General features: G+C 40.1%; 1 protein-coding gene across 4 annotated transcripts in view; it reads right to left on the minus strand.

Annotated features, from left to right (window-relative positions):
* Window positions 1-19,441, minus strand: part of MYLK (myosin light chain kinase) — a 337,126-nt gene that overhangs the window by 31,876 nt on the left and 285,809 nt on the right. For all 4 annotated transcript variants that reach the window (XM_006137678.4, XM_075933132.1, XM_006137677.4 and 1 more), the window contains 5 exons: window positions 17,210-17,512; window positions 13,916-13,948; window positions 13,728-13,821; window positions 10,238-10,441; window positions 1,693-1,910 (listed from right to left, as the gene is read on the minus strand). In XM_006137678.4, the coding sequence (XP_006137740.2) occupies window positions 1,693-1,910; window positions 10,238-10,441; window positions 13,728-13,821; window positions 13,916-13,948; window positions 17,210-17,512 (852 nt within the window). The remainder of the gene's footprint in view (window positions 1-1,692; window positions 1,911-10,237; window positions 10,442-13,727; window positions 13,822-13,915; window positions 13,949-17,209; window positions 17,513-19,441) is intronic.

A 19,441-nucleotide genomic window follows, 5' to 3' on the forward strand; every position in this document is an offset into this window, starting at 1 on the left:
TGCAAGCAAGAACAATGAACAAATTAATCTACATCTTCTGGCATTCAATTTAGCATGTCTAGTAAAGACATCTAGTAAATCAAATGCTGAGGATGCCCCTGGTCAGTGCAGGTAATCCTTGATTTGTGAGGAGATATGAAACTTCAGCTATGTCAATTGGATAGCTGAAGTCGAAATAGCTTAACTAGGCTTTTGGCGCTGTCCACACAGCAGGAAGTTGAAGGGAGAACACTCTTCCTTTGACTTCCCTTACTCGTCATGAAATAAGGGCTACAGGAGTCAGAGTAAGAAATCCTCCAGGTCGCCATTATTTCAAAATAAAGGCTTGCAGCGTAAATACACTTTTTGCTATTTCAAAATAACGTCAGTTATTCTGAAGTAATGCTTCTGTGTAGATATACCCTCAGTGATCAAATCTGCTGACTTTTCAAGTAAATAGGTTTCCTAGCTACTAGTTAGAATCTGACAGTCTAGCTGGAGTTTTTCACACTTCACTAACAAAGACTTTACTATTGGGACTTAATTAACCTGTCAGCTGATAATTCTTGAACCAGAACAAAACCCAGTTTACTATCCCAGAACTTTGTTGAGCCTATAGTGCTAACAGGAGAGGCAGTGCTGGTCAATTTTTATTTCAATGAGTAAAGTAAGCAGATTGGTACCTTGTTATTCAACCACTTTCACATAATCTCTTCTCAGAGCATAGCTACATCTTAAATCTGGAAGGCAGACTTGTGTATTCCCAAATGTTAGCGGTAAGTCTCATAAATTGCCCATAAGGAAGTCAGATGGACTAGTTACATGAATAACTGCTCCCCCACTCTGAGTAGCAAGTTCCTAATCTGCCCATATCTAGTTTAATACTTGGAATGAGTTTTCTTTCTCTGTTAAATGTAAAATAAAAATAGAAACTCACTGTAGAAAAGAGTACTTGAGATGTTCAATTAGCTGAGCTATTTGCTACACAGCTTCCCAGAATATACGAGGTTCACTAATGGAACTAGCAATTAGGCCACTGAAGAGCATGAAGGCAAGTAACCATTCAAATGATTCCACTTTGGAATGCCACCATACATGGGAACTTTCAGTCCAAAAGGAATGTTATGAATAGTTCAAAAAAGGAGATCGTGATAAAAGTGCCTCTTCAACAGTTTAGCAGATACAACATCACACAACCATTTAGGACACAAAGTGAATACTTTAACTAGCACAAATGGAGTGTAATTACCCAAACTGGAATTTTCCCAGAACAAGTGCTACTCCTAAAAAAAAAATCATGAGATCTTTAATGACTACAAATGATCAGGGCCTTGATTTTATGTTTTATCTCAAGTATAAGGAACTAGTATTTCAAAATTATTTAGGGTAAATGGGGTGTTTTGACTTTGGGGTAAGTGTGTATGTCACTTTCCCATCTACAAGGGCACTGCCCTCTATAGAGACTGACTGCCATTTTCTATTCACATCAGTGCAGACTGTCTGAGAGAACAGACACATACTATGTGCTCTCTTATGGATGTCTTATTTTTGTTCTTTCTTGGTTTTGATATGTTACTCTAAAATAAGAAGATTAAAACTGAAAGTATACATTTGCTCTTTATGTACAAAACAGCATAACAATCAATATAAAAAGACTATTCCTGCTGCACGCTATTTTTCATTTGAGCATAATGAACTGAAAAGTTGTATTACCTAATCTTCTTGCAAGTCCAAAGTCAATGAGTTTGATTCTTGCACCAGTCTTGTTGACACACATAATGTTTTCCGGCTTCAAGTCCAAATGGACAATGCCCTGTTTATGGATATACTGAACTCCTTCTGAGATCTGCCTCATGTATTTAATACACTCTCTCTCTGTCAGTTCAAAGTCCTCATCAATGATTCGTTCAAAGAGTTCTCCTCCAGAAACACTGAAACAAAAAAAGGGGGATGGAAGGGATTATTGGATTTTTTTTTAAAATCCAATGCATATTTATAGCCAAACTGGACACTTCTATTATACAAACTGAGATGGTTCAGTTTAGAAAGTATTTCATGGCACAGCTTTGTGTTACACTGGAGATTTCTACAGACACTGGGGGAAAAAAAATCACTCTTTAGCTGTCATTGTGCATGATGTAGTTCAGTGGCACTCAATCTTTTCCATAGAGACCCTGTGTTCGTTACCAGTCCCATCCTGCATAGATTGGATCTAGCAAGGAGTCCCTTTGCATTTAGCAACAACAGAAGAACAAGGTGGTTGTAACATTTTGACATAGTAGTGGACAACCTGCACCCATCAGGGTTCTACGTGTGGCCTGCAAGACATTTTGTTTAGCATTCACCACGTGCAAGGTTGGTACATTCCTCTGGTTTCTGTCCGTGTCGCTTTTTCCCAATTGATATTACTAACATGACATGCACATAAAGACCACGTGACATGAAGTGCATGCTGATTGCACACAATGTTGACTGTGAGAGTTGTGCACATCCTCTGCATCCTATCAGAGCAACACTATGGTTCAATTGATACATCCCACAAATTCTACGAATACAAGCACAGTTAGCAAAAGTACCCTATCCCGGGAGACCATCTTGGTTATGACAATCTTGTGGCCCACTGGAAGGAAGGAGGACCACTCATGCAGCACGCTCAACTATCTTAGGTTGCCTATCGCTTTTTTGTGACCCCTCTGGGGGTCATAACTCCAGACTCTAAACCCACTTATATGGAGCTTGATCTACTGACCTGAATGGAAGCGGGAGCAGATTTGGAAGGTGCATTATTTTTCCTCCAAATATTAAAGAAGTGTAGATAAGTAATTCAAAATTGAAGGAAAACCAGACACATGGTGGGAAAGGAAACTGGACCTTAAAAGAAGAAGGGTCAAGATTTTTCTGGCTGGAACGTATGGGAGGGTGGGAAAGTTTGAGAGAGAATAGAAAATGGCTGGAGAAGGAAGACTCTACATTCATAATAGAACAAAATATTAGCTATTTTTGATAATTAGTAAATTACTCAACTTGTTTATCGACTAATGTCCAAAGATAGGACATATTTGTATTTATGCTGGGGGTGACACATGAACAAGGGAGAGAATGGTGAAAAGTGCCCTGGCACTTGTAAATCAGTTCTAAATGAAACATGGAATACTCTTGAAATGGTTTAATATTTGGCAATATTTACACCCATTGCCAAATGTAATTACATATTTCAGTTACTGAAGAAAAACACAATTTAAAAGCAGCTTTTCATTGTTTATAAATTGTCAGATCCATGGAAAGAAAGTCTATGTCCCTCATGTATTAAATTGAAATAGAAACATCTGGAATTCTGGACTCCTTTTGTTGCTTTAACTATAAGGTTTTGAGAATATATAATTAGAGTAGCTGCTGCAGTTTCCTATTAAAAAGTATTGGAGAACTATACATGGAAACAATAATGACAGTATATGCTTGACAAACTCAAATAATTACATAGATTACTATGTACGGCTAAGACAATGGCTAGAGTTCTCAAATAAACACATCTGAAATTCAAGTTTCTTGGTTCCAGTAGTCTATGAGTTCAATATATTAGCAACCAGTGCAGAGATGTTTATGAAAGCATCTGTTCAGAGAAAGTACGTGCTTTGAGCACTGTGCAGTTCCAAAATAAATATCCTTGTACTTTACAAGAAATGCAGAGGAAAAAGCAGGCAGAGACAACCATATTATTGGAGTTAAAAGAGGATTCCCAACAAAAGACCTTATAAATTAAAAAGAAAGGACAAAAACATTCAAGTGAAATATACTTCAATGGCTGCTTAAAATAGACCTAATGACTAATCTGAACACATTTTTTGTACTATAAATGCCATTCTTCTTGGCTCTGCATTTGGAGAGTCTATTCTATTATCTCTAATATATCCTATTAGCCATGCTTCATGTTGATCTACCCGCATGCTGTTCTCTCCCTAGCTATTCTGGTAATGTCATGAAGATTAACTATGCTTGCATTTCCTAGATTCTTGGTGATTCATTTATTTCCTGCAGGTTATTTTATATCCGGAAAGAAGAGTTGTTTACATGTAGCTTCTTTGAGGTGATGGGTTGATCAGGTATTGCCAAGGTTCCATGCAATAGCAGAGGTCATATATTTTTTTCTTCATGCAGTTATCATTATCTAAGATAATGTGTTATCATTATCTAAGGGCTGGATCAAGTCAATGGGAGTCTTTCCTTTGATTCCATTGGCCTTTGGTCCAGGTTCTGAAGCAGCATAGTATTTTGGATGCATCTCACAGCAATTGCATTCTTTAGACATCTGTTATTTTAAGATTGTGCCCACAGAGACATTGTGGTCACTTAAAGAACCTATTTTGGACTTTCCTTTTGTGATATTTTATGTTAATCAAATTTTGATATATACCTAAGTTCAGATCAAATGCATAGGCGTGCTGATTTGTGACAACTCATTCATAGCAAATTAATGGAGAATCATTTGTACTTTAATAATCTCAGTTTTACTACAGTTTATGAAAACACAAATTCACTTTATTGGACAAGTGAAAGAACCTGAAGACATTTACTCCTAAACTTTCAAAGCAATTCACATTGCACTGGAATATATACAGAAATAGGATTATTTTTATATTTGGAAAGCAACTTGCTTGGGGTTTGCTTGCCTTTGGATCTCAAATCCAGGTAACAAATTGTAGACACAGTGGACGTTTTTCAGAGAAGAGCAACTGAAATGATTTAAGGAAGCTAAAGGGACTGATTTGTGACAAACAATCAAAAGAATGGAATAGCTGTACTTTGGCTAAGCAAAGCTTAAGACAACTATGGAGGTTTAAACCATCCAAATTGTTTGCCTGGGATATACACCAACCAGAGAGAAGAATTATTCAGCATGGTACAAAGGGAAATAACTAGATACTCTAGGATGAAATTAGAAGGAAAACTGTAGTCTGAATATTGTGAAAAACCAATTCTCCTGGCAGGAGGTCTATACTGGAAAACTCTTTGAAGACATATTAAAAAAAAAAAGCACTAGAAATTATACTATCAGGAACAATCCTGCACTGGAATTTTGGGGGGGATGACTCAGTGACCTAATATACAAAATCTCTGCAAACCCAAGACAGACAGAAACACGTACACAGGGTATGTCTACACTGAACATAAGAACATAAGAACAGCCGTACTAGGTCAGACCAAAGGTCCATCAAGCCCAGTAGCCTGTCTGCTGACAGTGGCCAGCACCAGGTGTCCCAGAGAGGGTGGACTGAAGACAATGATCAAACGATTTGTCTCCTGCCATCCTTCCCAGCCTCTGACAAACAGAGGCCAGGGACACCACTCTATCCCCTGGCTAATAGCCTTTTATGGATCTAACCTCCATAAAATTATCTAGCTTCTCTTTAAACTCTGTTATAGTCCTAGCCTTCACCGCCTCCTCTGGCAAGGAGCTCCACAGGTTGACTACACGCTGTGTGAAGAAGAACTTTCTTTTATTAGTTTTAAACCTGCTGCCCATTAACTTCATTTAGTGTCCTCTAGTTCTTCTATTATGGGAACGAATAAAAAAACCTTTTCTTTATTCACCCTCTCCACACCACTCATGATTTTATATACCTCTATCATATCCCCCCTCAGTCTCCTCTTTTCTAAACTGAAAAGTTCCAGTCGTTTTAACCTCTCTTCATAGAGAGGCCGTTTTTCCGAAAAAACTTCATTTACATTTACACTGCAATCACATTCTTTTTTGGGAAAAAAAGAAAAGAACAGAGGCATTTTTCCGACATTGGTAAAACTCTTTCTACAAGGAAGAAACCTTTTTCCGAAAAGATGTGTTTGGACGTGGGAGAGGGAGTTTTTTTCAAAAGAAGAGGCCTCCAGGAAAAAACACAGGTGCTGTGGAGGCCACTCCATCCATAGTAATTACAGCTGAAATGCGAGATAGCGTCCATTCAGTGTGGATGCTATCTTTCGAAAAAGCAGATCGCTTTTTCAATGCACTTTTGCTGTGTAGACGCTCTCTTTCAGAAGTTTTTTTTGGAAGATCTCTTCTGGAAAAGCTTCTTCTGAAAGAAGCCTGCAGTCTATATGTAGCCTGTCATGATTATGAGGATTAGCCAGCAGCCTGGGGATTAAGGGGTTAACTACACTAGCCAGGTGTAGTGGCCAGTAGGAATGTGGGTAGGACTTTCAAACTGGGACAAAGGAATTTGGTTTTCCTCCTTTGTCTCTCTGGGTGAGTCCTCTGCAGCTACAGAGAGGGACAAACATGTCTCTCTGTCTCCAAGAAACAATTCTTCACTTTCTGAAAGTAGGGTAAAGTTTAGATAGTTTCGTTAGGCTTTATTGTTTTAAGGGTTAGGAATGGGATCTGATATCTGGCACTGCTTAAGAGATGTTTGGCTTTTCTTTTTAACTAAGTTCTAGCCCATGGTGGAATTCCTCCATGAGTATATTTTGATACCTTCCTATCTAATCACTAAGCTTGCAATAGGAAAATTGTTGTAATAATAAAAGTTTTCTCTTTTCTCTTAATTAACCTGGCATTGGTTAATTGTGGACCCTGATTTTTATTCTAGGGGTGAGATTTCCCAAATGATCTTTCCCCTAATCTCGTTATTAATATTTGGGTGATGGCAGCGGAAGTTTTATTCCCAAAATCTAGGGTTTTAAGATTTTGGGAGAAATTTTATACCAAAGCCTGGTAAATAAGGCTTTGGGGTACACTTGCTGGCCCCCACTTCTGCATTTATCATGCCAGCGTGGGGAAGGAGCTATGACATAGCCTTACACGCAAAGCTCTTCCAGTATGGCTGGCTTCAAGTGACAGAAACTTTCAAGTGACAGGATTCTGGCTATACGGCAAGAGGGTCACATTGTTATTATCATTTCTAAATTCAATGTAAATGGCTTTGCATTTTCAACCTATTCATACAGAAACAAATTCTCTTCTCGGCTGTGAAAGATGGATGGGAATAGCACACATACTTTAAAAAGCAGAATTTAGCCTCCGACATATATATGCATGATCACATTTTTAAAACAGCTCATGTTAAAGGATGGCTATCCCCTTGAACTGAAGCAGATCCAGCGTCTTTGCTAGAACAGGTGCTCCCAGTTTGGTCAATTAAGAGGGCGGGACAGCACCTGAGGTTATGAAGATCCAGTTTTTCAATAAGCAAGAGGAATTAGGAGTAGAAGAGAGAGGCAGCAATAGGAATATGCTGGAAAAAAAGGGCCTCCAGGGAGAAAGTGCTGGGAGGTGGTACTCAGTTAAAGGGGCAAAGTTAAAGGAAAAATCTTGCAAGAATCTCTGACAGAGGAGGGATAGAGAAGCAAAGAAGGAAATCCCCTAGGTGGGGGGCTGAGGAACTCCTTTTGCCTATGACTGGAAAATAAAATTGCCTGGAAAAAGATAGTGGGACTAGCAATGGATCCTTTGTGTGCTTATATGTGATTTCCCATCAAGCCAGTGCAGTGAAGATTCCAAAAGTGCTCAACATGCTGCAGCTCCTACAGAGAACAATGAGAATGGGTAAATACTGAGCACCACTACAAATCTGGCTACTTCACTGGAGTGGACTAACTGGAGAGGAGCCCTTTTGAAAATCTGGCTACGTTTTTATACCCTGATGAGAACAATGGGAACTGCTGTTGAGATCTTCTGAAACTGGCTCATAAACTCTGTTGTGCAAAAATAAACTAGCTTAAAACCTAAAATCATGCCTAAACACATACTACACTAACTAAACTATGTGGTATTTAAATGCATGTTATCTTTTAAAATAGCTGGTGGGTTGGTGGTGGGGGAAATTAATGGTGTACAGAGAAAGAGTCTATCCAAAACTCTTTATACATTTCCCTCTGTTTTCCATTAAGCCTGCCAGTTACCAATTCCAAATTAAGTAGGACTTTTCCCTTCCCCAGCCACCACTAACTTGCTCAAGTTTTATATCCAAAACTGAAAAGCACTAGCTTATAAGCACCAATGTTGCATAACAAGGATTCAATCTCTGAAATATGCTTGTGCAACAGTGGCTTGCGCACAGGGTGAATATGCACCCACTAAAACAAGTAGAGCTACATTCTCTTTTTGCTTAAAGCAATCTGTTTTTATGCACCACAATGGAAGCAGTTGTGCTGGGACCATGGCAATTGATCTATCCTTTTGGACAAAACAACTGATTTTCTTTCCTGTTGCTAGAAATATATTCACATTAAACAAGTGCATTGATAAATTACGCAACCGTCATTTTGGCCACGCATGCGCTCCTTGCTTGGGGAGTCTGAACATTGCATTCCAAGCTGTGTCGTATTTTTACAGATTCCCATCTTGAAAGGCGTTCTAGCCCAGGACACCTTCTAAGCCCTATCTTCTGAAAAAGTGAAAGAATATGCACTATGAGCTACATGCTAAATGTTGGCTGATCACAAGATAGACAGAGGGGGTTGCCCTGTACTGTGATTATTAAGTTGTTTGTCTGCCACTTTCAGTGCTAGTGTGGGCTGGGAGCACAAAGTGAACAGTGAGAGTGAAGATAGAAAGGCAGTGTACCATTGTTTTATTGAACAATTCAGCAACTAGGAAGCTGCCTATATGATCTTTTAATGTGGTCCCAATTATTTGTGCGTGGCATGAAGGATGGTAACTTTGATGCAGGCACTTGAGAGTGGTGGGGTGGAAATTAGGAAAACAAAACACAGTATCATCAGTTCCTGCTAAGTCTGGGCCATGAGTTAGAGAGACCATGTGTGGAGATACTAAAGGCAGTTCAGGTTGTGCTGAGCCAGTCTGGGTGCTAGACACCCAGGGAGAAGAATATAGTCCTGTATGCATTCATTAAACCTCACTTTAGAATTCTCTTTCTCTCTCTCTTTCTGTGCATCATCCATCTAAATGTGAAGTGTTACATAACCAAGTCACGTATCTTCTCTGCCAAGAAAACTACTACAGGTTGACCCACAGGGCTCTCTTCAGGATCCTGCCATCGATGAAAAACAATTTTTCCTTCTAAAAATGGCTTAGTATTCTAGTTGCTTGGTTTGCTCCTCTAACACACCTGACTAAAAATGTGCTGAGTAGAATTTTTCATAAAAGTTCAATTATTCTGTTAGAGTGTGGCTGTGGTGTTTGCATTGTGAATCCCATCTTTCTTGTCTGCAATTTACTGATTCATTTGGTTGTTCTGAAAAATGACTGATCTAGTATTTAAATTAAGAATTGGTAATGCATATGCATATATTATTCATATTTAGTGCAGGCCAAACCAAATAAATAGTAATAATCCTGTCCCCAAATGTTTTCTCATTCCTAGAACCAATTTGGAACTAAAGATTCTGAAATATTTGGTTCATTTATTTTCTCTAATCATTATTTTTCATTTTTACATTTGTCTAAGTTTCCACATTCCAGTGAAAGCAGAGAGAAGAAACACCAGAAAAGTTTGATACCATCAGTATTATCAACTGAACCAGATATAGGATGCCACAGAAATATCACGAGTACACGTGTTCATGAAATTTTTAGGCTCAGGTGTATTTCCATTGAAATCAATGTAGAAACATTAGAATAATTTGGCCAAAGATATTTAAACATCTTCACTAAACACTTAGGGGGTATATTTACACTGCATTCCTCTTTTGAGAGAGGAATGCAAATGCAGCTGAGCGAAATTACAAATGAAGCACAGATTTGAATTTCCTGCGCTTCATTTGCATAATCGCGTCCGGCCGCAATTTTGAAATACCCTATTTCGAATTAAAAAAACCCTATTTCGAATTTAAAAACACTGTGTAGATGTGGTTACTTTGAGAACAAACCCTTCTTTCAAAATAACCATTAAACCTCATTTTATAAGGAGTAAGGGTTATTTCGAAAGAAGGGTTTGTTCTCAAAATAACCGCATTTACACAGCGTTTTTTATTTTGAAATAGGGTATTTCAAAATAGCGGCCTGCCGTGAGTATGCAAATGAAGCATGGGAAATTCAAATTCGTGCTTCATTTGCAATTTCGCTCAGCTGCATTTGCATTCCTCTCTTGAAAGAGGAATATAGTGTAGACATACCCTTAGACAAACTTTGAATGATTTATGTGACCAGGGCAAAAAATATGGCCCTTTTGAAAGTCATCCATCATTAGATAATATTTTATATAAAAAGGGCAATTTAGGTTTAATATATGTCAGGGTGCCAGGAGACCTTAACATGTTGGGCACCAATAAAATAAAGGGATATACTCATAAGGGATATACTCACATTTCCAAGACCATGACGATGTTGGCTTTTTCTTCAAAGGCATCTACACACTGGACAAGTTTTGGATGATGTAGACAGTTCATGATGCCGATTTCTTGTCTTATATTTTCTTTATCCTTAGCTGAATATGCTTTGAAAAATTTTCCTGCCCAAACTTTTCCAGTTTTCTTCTCAACAAGTTTAAAGACTTGTCCAAATTTCCCCCTGAAAATATATAACTATTTCCATAAAATGGTTTTATTATTTTATGGCTTACTAAGACTGAAGACAAAATGTAACTAAAATCTTTTTCAGTATGGTTAACTCAAATTTTGTACTGAAAACATATGGACACATATCCAAGTGGTATTCAAGACTGAACTGGGCAAAAACATCTTTATGGATATTACATTCCAAAGGCAAGATCTTTACCATAGTGCATAGAGTGGTGGCTCTGTTGCAATCATGAAAATTATGTTGATCTGAAAGAGCTGAGGATCTGCCCAGAAGGCTCAAGTATGACCTTCGGTAGGCTGGTGTATATCATAACCAAGCACAATAAAAAAATAAGCACCCATGTGTGTACACACTGATACTACAAGCTAAACACCGATACACACTCATGTATCTAGGGTCCTATGGCAGCGCAAAGCTCCCTGATTAGAAAATCTCATCACCCTCTGATGCATATTGCTCTCATTACCATCCATGGCAGTTAAACATATGTATACAGAAAGAATGAACATAAGAACGGCCAGAATGGGTCAGAGCAACGGTCCATCTAGCCAAGTATCCTGTCTTCTGACAGTGGCCAATGCCAGATGCCCCAGAGGGAGTGACCAGAACAAGTGATCCCTCTCCTATCATCCATTTCCAGCCCTTGACAAATAGAAGCTAGGGATACCATTCCTACCCATTCTGGCCAATAAGTATTGACAGACCTAACCTCCATGAATTTATTTAGTTCTTTTTTGAACCCTGTTAAAGTCAACATCTTCTGGGACAACAGCCTCTGGGAAGGAGTTCCATAGGCTGACTGTGCACTGCATAAAGAAAAACTTCCTTTTGTTTGTTTTAAACCTGCTACCTATTAATTTCATTTGGTGACCCCTATTTGTGATGTTATGGGAACAAGTAAATAACTTTTCCTTATTCACTTTCTCCATACCTGTCATGATTTTATATACATTTATCATATTCCCCATTAGTCTCCTCTTTTCTAAGATGAAAAGTTTCAGTCTTTTTAATTTCTCTTCATATGACTCCCATTCCAAACTACGGATGTTAAAATTAGATTAATCAACTAATCCAATAGCCGATGGAATTTCCATCGACTATTCAATAAAGGCTCTTCTGCTGTGAAATGTAGCAAGAGCCCATGGGGCTACTGCTACATTTCAAAGGCAGACGTCCCATGCGGCGTTCCGCCTTTGAAATGTACAAGAGATCCAGCAGGGGCTCTAGTGCATTTCAAAGATTGAAACTCCATGTGGAGCCCGGGGCCAGCAGAGGACTCTGAGTCCCCCGCTCTCCCCAGGCTCCATGAGACACTTCGGCTTTGAAATGTACAAGAACCCCAGTGGGGACCCTTGTGCATTTCAAAAGTGGAATGCCACTGCTATGCTCCTGCATCCTCCCATGGAGCTGGAGGGGGCGAGGGTGGAAAACGGCTTTTAAGATGGCTCCTCCCAATGCCCCTTCCACTTCCCCCCACCTTGCTGCCTCTTTCTGGTAGAGGCAGCAAGGTGGGCGGGGGTGGGGGTGGAGAGGAACGATTAGTCAATCAGTGTGTCGAATTCTAATAAGCTTTTGCTTCTTAGATAATCAAGTGGTCAATTAGTCTCTTACATCCCTATTCCAAACCCCTAATCATTTTTGTTGCACTTTTCTGAACCTTCTCCAATACCAATATATCTTTTTAGAGATGAGGTGACCACATCTGTATGCAGTATTCAAGAAGTGGGTATATCATGGATTTATACAGATCTAATACGATATTCTCTGTCTCATTCTCTATCCCCTTTTTAATGATTCCGAACATTGTTTGCTTTTCTGATTGCCACTCCACATGGAGTGGATGTTTTCACAGAGCTATCCAAAATGACTCCAAAATCTCTCTCGAGTGATTATAGATAAATTAGTTCCCATCATTTTGTATGTCTAATTGGGGTTATTTTTTCCAATGTATATGACTTCGTATGGACTTCTAGGGCACTAATTTTTAAACATTTTGAGCTAAGCTCTCCTTCCCCCATTCCTTGAGTTACAATTTTTGAGTTCCAGCTAACCCAGACAATAATAAACACATGCAAAATATGCTTGATGGCTTATTCATAAATCTACCAGAAACCTGAGCAGAACTTTAATTACCTACATCTGACCGTTTCAAATGCACAGATCATACCAATGGCACAGACTAGGCTTCCTCAGCAGTGGGCTACTTCTTCCTTGTAGCCTGGCTACACCTCTGGGACAGGATCAGTATCTGCCCCTCTGTTCTCCCCCCTCAGGACTTCAGGGTGTGGGAAGGTGCATGCCATGATCGCGGGGGGTGGAGTCAATGCTGGGCACAGAGTCTGTAATCACCACGGCCATGGCGGATGCTGACAATGAGACACAGGCTGGGTGGCCTGCTAAGGTAAGACAGGAGGTAGAGGTGGTGATCTCTCCCCACTCCCAAGTGGGGGCTGGCTCAGGTCCTGCTGAGTGGGACTGACACAAGCCATCTAGCATTGCTGCTTATCCCCCTGGAAATGCTCCTCCCTGTCCTTCCCAGAGGGGCAGGTCTCATCATTTGAAAATCTCTAGAGGCTCCAGCATTATTACTTCAGGCTATGGTGGCTAATGTGAGCTTACTTACACTTCTACCTTAACCATAACCCTTACAAGTGGGAAACATTACAAGAGACAGCTAGGTTTGTTAGAGATACAGAGGCAGAATCATATGGTTTTCATTGCCAGTAGCAAAAACAAGTCAGCCACAGTTTGTCCTGGCATAGGATTTGCATACCCACAAGCCCTATACTGAGATGTCCACTCAGCTTAATCACTGATCTTCAATGAGCACTTCTGTTAATGCTTTTGCCATTGAGATTATGACCACTGTCAACAAAGGATGTACCCTACCAGCAGGGAGGAGGGCTTAATTTCATAAACTCTAAAGGATATAGTGGAGCTGTAAGTGCATAGTGAGTTTCTGCCTTGCAGACATATTTCAGAGCAGAGAATAAAATATAATTCACCTAGCATTTATGGTCTTCATTCTCCAAAGGCACATATGATGTTTATTTTAAAATATCAATTATTGGGAATAAAGAGGCTTTAGGGAGAGAAGACCAGGACCTTTTAAAATCAATTTTTTATTGCAAATGTGCAAAAGAAGCCCAGCTAGAATGCTCAGAAGGAAAAGTTCCATGTGGTACACTTTTAAGAATGCATCCTCCTAGCTCTTTATAGCCTTGGAAACAGAGCATTCCAAGGGCTGAAATGAGAAACCTAATGTTCTACTTACGATCCCAATCTTTCTTCAATATTGTAGAACTCCGTAACTTTTTGTTCTCTATTTATAGTAACTGTCCGATAGTCGACCTCTGTTTCTTTCTCTTCTATAAATGAGGATTAAGAACTGTGATTAAAAACATATACTACATGTATTAAAGACATTGAGATACATTTGCCCTGTTGAAATTATGAACTTACCATCATCGGATAGCTCAGCTTCATCTTTAGGTTCTATTTTTAAAAAGGAGGGGAAAAGAAAAGAGAGAATATTAACTCTCCACTGAATAGGATGTATATGCTAAGAGAAGGCTGCACTGCTCTTCCGGAAAAAGCTACGCAAATTGCAAACCACCATTTGGCCCTGTCTACACTGGGCCAAATGTCGGAAAAAAAAACCCTTTTTCGGAACATCCCTTTTTCCTCGTAAAATGAGGTTTACAGGGATGCTGAAAAAGCGCATCTGCTCTTCTGAAAAAAATTTCGGAAGAGCAGATGCGTTCCCTGGACACGGCAGAGTTTTTCTGGGATATTTCTGGCATCCCGGAAAAACCCCATAGTGTAGACATAGCCTCAATCTATCTTTCTCGTCTAAGTACCATTGCATGGGACAGTGAATCAGACCCAGTAGCTGCATGGGTTAAATATGCAGAAATCCCCTTAAGTCCAGTAACGCAAGCAGACTTAAAGTCAGCTGAAGAGTCTCATGGAATCCTCCAATGGTGATGAGTCAGCGTAACAGGCCCAGTTTAATTCTCTATTTTGCAGTGGTGATGATCAAGGAAAAGGAAAGGTGATATGCTTCAGCTTTTGGGGATAGGGAAGGCAGATTAGAGTCAGTACAATTTAGAGCTACTCTAAGTTACAGCTTGACTTTGCTCCTCAGACTTTGCTCCTCACTGGTTTTCAGTGGTCTGAGGATCATCTAGCTGTAATGTTTCAGTTACCAATACAGCTCTACATCCAAACAGGTGGATCTATCTGACTATGCCACTGAGTTTGTGCACGCCTAGCCACATGACTTTAACCTCCTTGTGCCAATGAATTTACACTATTATTAATACAGGGCCCCAAAACATTCATGGTTCTTTACAATATAATGCTCAGTGCATAGTAATAAAATAGTAGGGATGGGCAAAGGAAAGAAGGTGCACAGTAATAAGATTATACAGATACTCGGTTATGTTACATGCACATCTTTATGTGACAATACAGACGAATTTGACCCCCTCAATGCCCACCAAATGGTGATAGTCTGCAAACTGGCAGCCAGACAAGTTGCATGAAGTTAGCCAATTAACAGATTCCCCTTTACCCTTGATGTGTTTGTGATATGCTATACCTGCAGCAGGCTGGTCTGCAGTCTGCCAGAGTAGCAGGGAAGCAAAAAGGGAAGATGGTTCTCCCCCACTCTGTGTGAGAGTGTGCTTAGATTTTCTCCTCTGGAAATCACACTTACATTGAGCACTTCACATTTTCCTCCCCTTTTAAGGGCTGCATGAAGGAGCAGATCCCATCCTCTTTGCCAATAACTATGTCTGCCAAATGTCCCACGGCTGGACTTGTGTGCGCAACATGCGCATCACTGCATCAAAGACTTGGATTGGGAGCCTCGTGATCCAGAGGAGGAAGCTCTAAGTTAGCTAAAAGTTTCCTCTCCTCCATGGTTTGAGCTCAGTAAAGCTAAGCAAATGTTTTCCTCAGCTGGACACCACTGTTATCAACCAAACATTGAAGCGGGCCACACACACTGTTTCTTCGTGTCTGGTGACTTTAGCAACGCTCCGTCTGGATTGATGGTGAATACAGTAAAACTGCATTAGTCCGGCATCCAATGCTCCGGGACTCCTGATGGTCCGGCACCATCAGGAACCTGGAAGTGCTGGGGCAGCCAGACAGGCTTCCCCCATTCAGCTGCTGCTGAAACTGACCAGCAGCTGAATCGGGGAAGCCGGAAGCAGAGCAGCTGGGGTGCTGCCGGGTTGGTCCCGTAGGCGTCCCCAAGAGCTTTTGCCAGCAGTGCCTATGCAAATGAACTACAGATTAGCATATCGCCACACTTCATTTGCATAATTTATTCAAGCCGTTTTTGCAGAAGGGGTTTTTGTGCAAAAATAAGCAGTGTGGACCTTTTTTTGCGCAAAGTGGCTGTTTTGCGCAAGATCCTTATGAGGCATAAGGATCTATGCCTTAAGAATCTTGCACAAAACGGGGGTTTTGCGCAAAAAAACCCCGTCTGCACTGCTTGTTTTTGTGCAAAAACAGCTTCAATAAATTATGCAAATGAAGCGTGGCAATATGCTAATCCACACATCATTTGCATAGGCACTGCCAGCAAAAACCGCAGTGTAGACGAAGCCGAAGTGTGTTCTTCCAGCAACCAGAGAGCGGATGCATTCTAACACGGGAATTTTTGTTAGCAGCAGCCAGCACACTCCTACTTCAAAGTAGGAATAAGATCCTCCGGAAAAGGGCGCTTTTTCCGGAGGATCGGGGCCAGTGTAGACGCTCTTTTCCGGCTTTTCTAAAAGCCGGAAAAAAGCGGCGGACATTTTTATTTAAATGCCGCGGGGGATATTTAAATCCCCCGCGGATTTCCCTATTGCAATCTCTGAAATTAACATGCCCCTTCCGGAAAAGGGGCCAGTGTAGACGTAGCCATGGGCTTTCTTTGGTGTAAGTCTCAGGATGCTTAAGCTCGTCTCTTCCAAACTTCTCTGCTGATAAAGGTTTAATGGATAAAAGTTGAACGATGCTGGAAAATGTCCCCCAAAACACATAAAATAGTAGCAAAATATTCTGGACTGTTAATTGGCTCAAAAAATTGGATACTCATATTAAGGTGCCAGTTTGGCAGCAGAATGCTGAAGACTGAAGTCTTCAGTCTGCAGCTCAGGCATCTCTGGGACAACTGTGGTACTGTTGTTGCGGACTCACTAACGTGCCTTGAATCTGAAGTCTCTAGGAATAAGAGGTTAATTCATCTTCCTTGCCCTTAACTTCCCCAACAAATTTGTCAGCTGGTGTCAACTGTGATGATGTTTTGGGTGGTGTATTAATAACAAAGTAGACCGAGGGCACTGATACGTTTCTCATAATTCACTAACCAGTATTCTCAAACTGGATTAAATCTGAACCTAAAACTTGTCTTGGATGAAATAGTTCCATAGTTCACTACAAGCGCCCTGAGCTACAGAAACTTGTTAACAAATATAGATAAACATACATATGTAAACAAATGCAGTTGACACACAATTCATTGCATTCATAAAACAGAAAAAAATTCAGCCCAGATTTTTCATGTTAGACACAAAAACTGATCTGCAAATGCACAATGGAAGCATGCAAATGGCTCACATCAAGCATTAACCGTCATAAATTTCAGGCACTGGCACTTGGAAATCACCAGTATATTGGCAATTGGCTTCACCTACCTTAGAAAATCCTAGGCCATTATCTAATAGTGTGTAATAATTTTTCTCATTAAAGACTAACCTTCTTGTTTCTCTCCCACTTTAACCAGTTCAGATTCTTGACTGGGCTCACTTATGCCGTACACATTAGCAGCTCGCACCCGGAATTTGTACTCCCGGTCCGCCAGCAGGGACTTCACGTTGTAAGAAGTGCTACGGCAAGTAGTGAGATCTGTCCATGTGTTATCCACTGAGTTCCAGATTTCCACAGTGTAGGACTGCACAGCACTTCCACCATCATACGAAGAGCCATACCAAGAGAGAGTGAGGGAAGAACTCTGTATGTCTGAGGCACAGGGTTTTCTAGCTGGGGGATCAGGTTTATCTGCAAACAGGGACACATACAAAAATACATTAGATCAAACAAATTAATTCTGCCATCTACTCCCTCATTAATCATTATTTCCCCACCTGATCAACAGAGCCCACTCATCCTTAATTTGACCTATTTTGTTTGCAATTGTTACATCTAGCTAGAGCTATACATTTGATAGATTCTTTATTAAAAGTAGTGTTGGGAAGTCTCACAATTTTATTGACAGTCTCCTAATGTTTTGTGTTTCTGAAGTTGTGCTACTAAAGAAGCAAGTTTATATGGTAGCAAAGAAAAACACTTGAAAATGTGTGTACCTAAAACTCTCAAAAAAACAGGAGGCAAGTTAAAAGAATCATGGTTTTATAATGGTGTTGTGAGGAGTTTTACAGATGGGGAACAGAGCACAGAGGCAATAATTAACCTGCTCAAGATCACACAAAAAGTCTGTAGCATAGGAGGGAATTGAAGTGGGGTTTCAAGTCACACTTCTAGAATCCTAATCACATGAGCAGGGGGCTGGAGTAAATGATCTCCTGAGGTATCTTCTAACCCTAATTATCTATGATTCTATGGTCATCCTTCCTGCCTAGAGTTGTAAGCTAAGGCACTAAGAAGGAACAAAGCCTGATTAAAAGACTCCCATTCATTTTCAATGGATATTCAATCAGGCCAATGAAGAGCATTTCCCACCAATAAAACAAAAAAAAATTAAAAAGCTTCAATGCCAGAGATTTTTTTCAGTGTATAAAAGTTAAATATCCTCTTCTGATTTTTTTAAAACTTCCCTGAAAAATTCTACTATGGGTTGGGATACAATCTGTGAAAGTGACATTTTAAGCTTTAATCTTAAGCATGGAACAACTGTTTCTCATTTAGGGGCTCACTCCTGAGCTCTTGGTTGCATGAATAAAACCTGCATGGTGGCACTGGAGGATAGGATTAAAAATCAGAATGATCTGGACAAATTGGAGAAATGGTCTGAAGTAAACAGGATGAAATTCAACAAGGACAAATGCAAAGTTCTCCACTTAAGAAGGAGCAATGAGCTGCACACATACAAAATGGGAAATGACTGCTTAGGACAGTACTGTGGAAAGGGATCTGGGGATCATAGTGGATTACAAGTTAAATATGAGTGAATAATTTGTAATAGTGCAACACCATTGTAACCTCCCCCCCTTCTTTCTGGGTTGTATTTAGCAGGATACAAGAAGTGATTCTTCCATTGTACCCTGTGTGGATTAGGCCTTAACGGGAATGTTGTGTCTGTTATGGGTGCTACATTCCAGTAAAGATGTGAACAAACTGGAGAAAGTCCAGAGAAGAGCAACAAAAATTATTAAAATTGTGGAAAACATGATGTATGAGGGGAGATTTAAAAACTGAATTTTCTTAGTCTGGAGAAGAGTAGTCTGAGAGGGAACACGATAACGGGTTTCATGTACATAAAATGTGGTTAGGTTAAGCTCTGAGGATAGGACAAGAAGCAATGGACTAAAATTGCAGCAAGGGAAGTTTAGGCTGTACATTAGGCAAAACTTAGAATCCTAGAATCCTAGAATCCTAGAACTGGAAGAGACCTCAGAAGGTCATCAAGTCCAGTCCCCTGCTCTAGGCAGGACCAGTTCCAACTAAATCAACCCAGCCAGGGCTTTGTCCTAACCACTGGAATAAATTGCCTAGGGACAATTATCAATTATCAGTTGTCTAACTTGCTCTTAAAAACCTCTAAACACCTATCAGGGCTGGTCTAGATAATAGTTCATCCTGCCATGACTGCAGGGGACTGGACTAGATCAGTGGTTTCCAACCTTTTTTATTCTGCGGACCAGCAAACCCATTCACAAACTTTTGGCGGACCAGCAACCTTGCATTTGCATAGTCATTATGCAAATAATAAATATACAAACAAAATGTTACCAGTTCATCAAGGGGCCA

This window comes from Pelodiscus sinensis, chromosome 7 (genome assembly GCF_049634645.1).
Source record: "Pelodiscus sinensis isolate JC-2024 chromosome 7, ASM4963464v1, whole genome shotgun sequence".
Classification (NCBI taxonomy): domain Eukaryota; kingdom Metazoa; phylum Chordata; order Testudines; family Trionychidae; genus Pelodiscus; species Pelodiscus sinensis.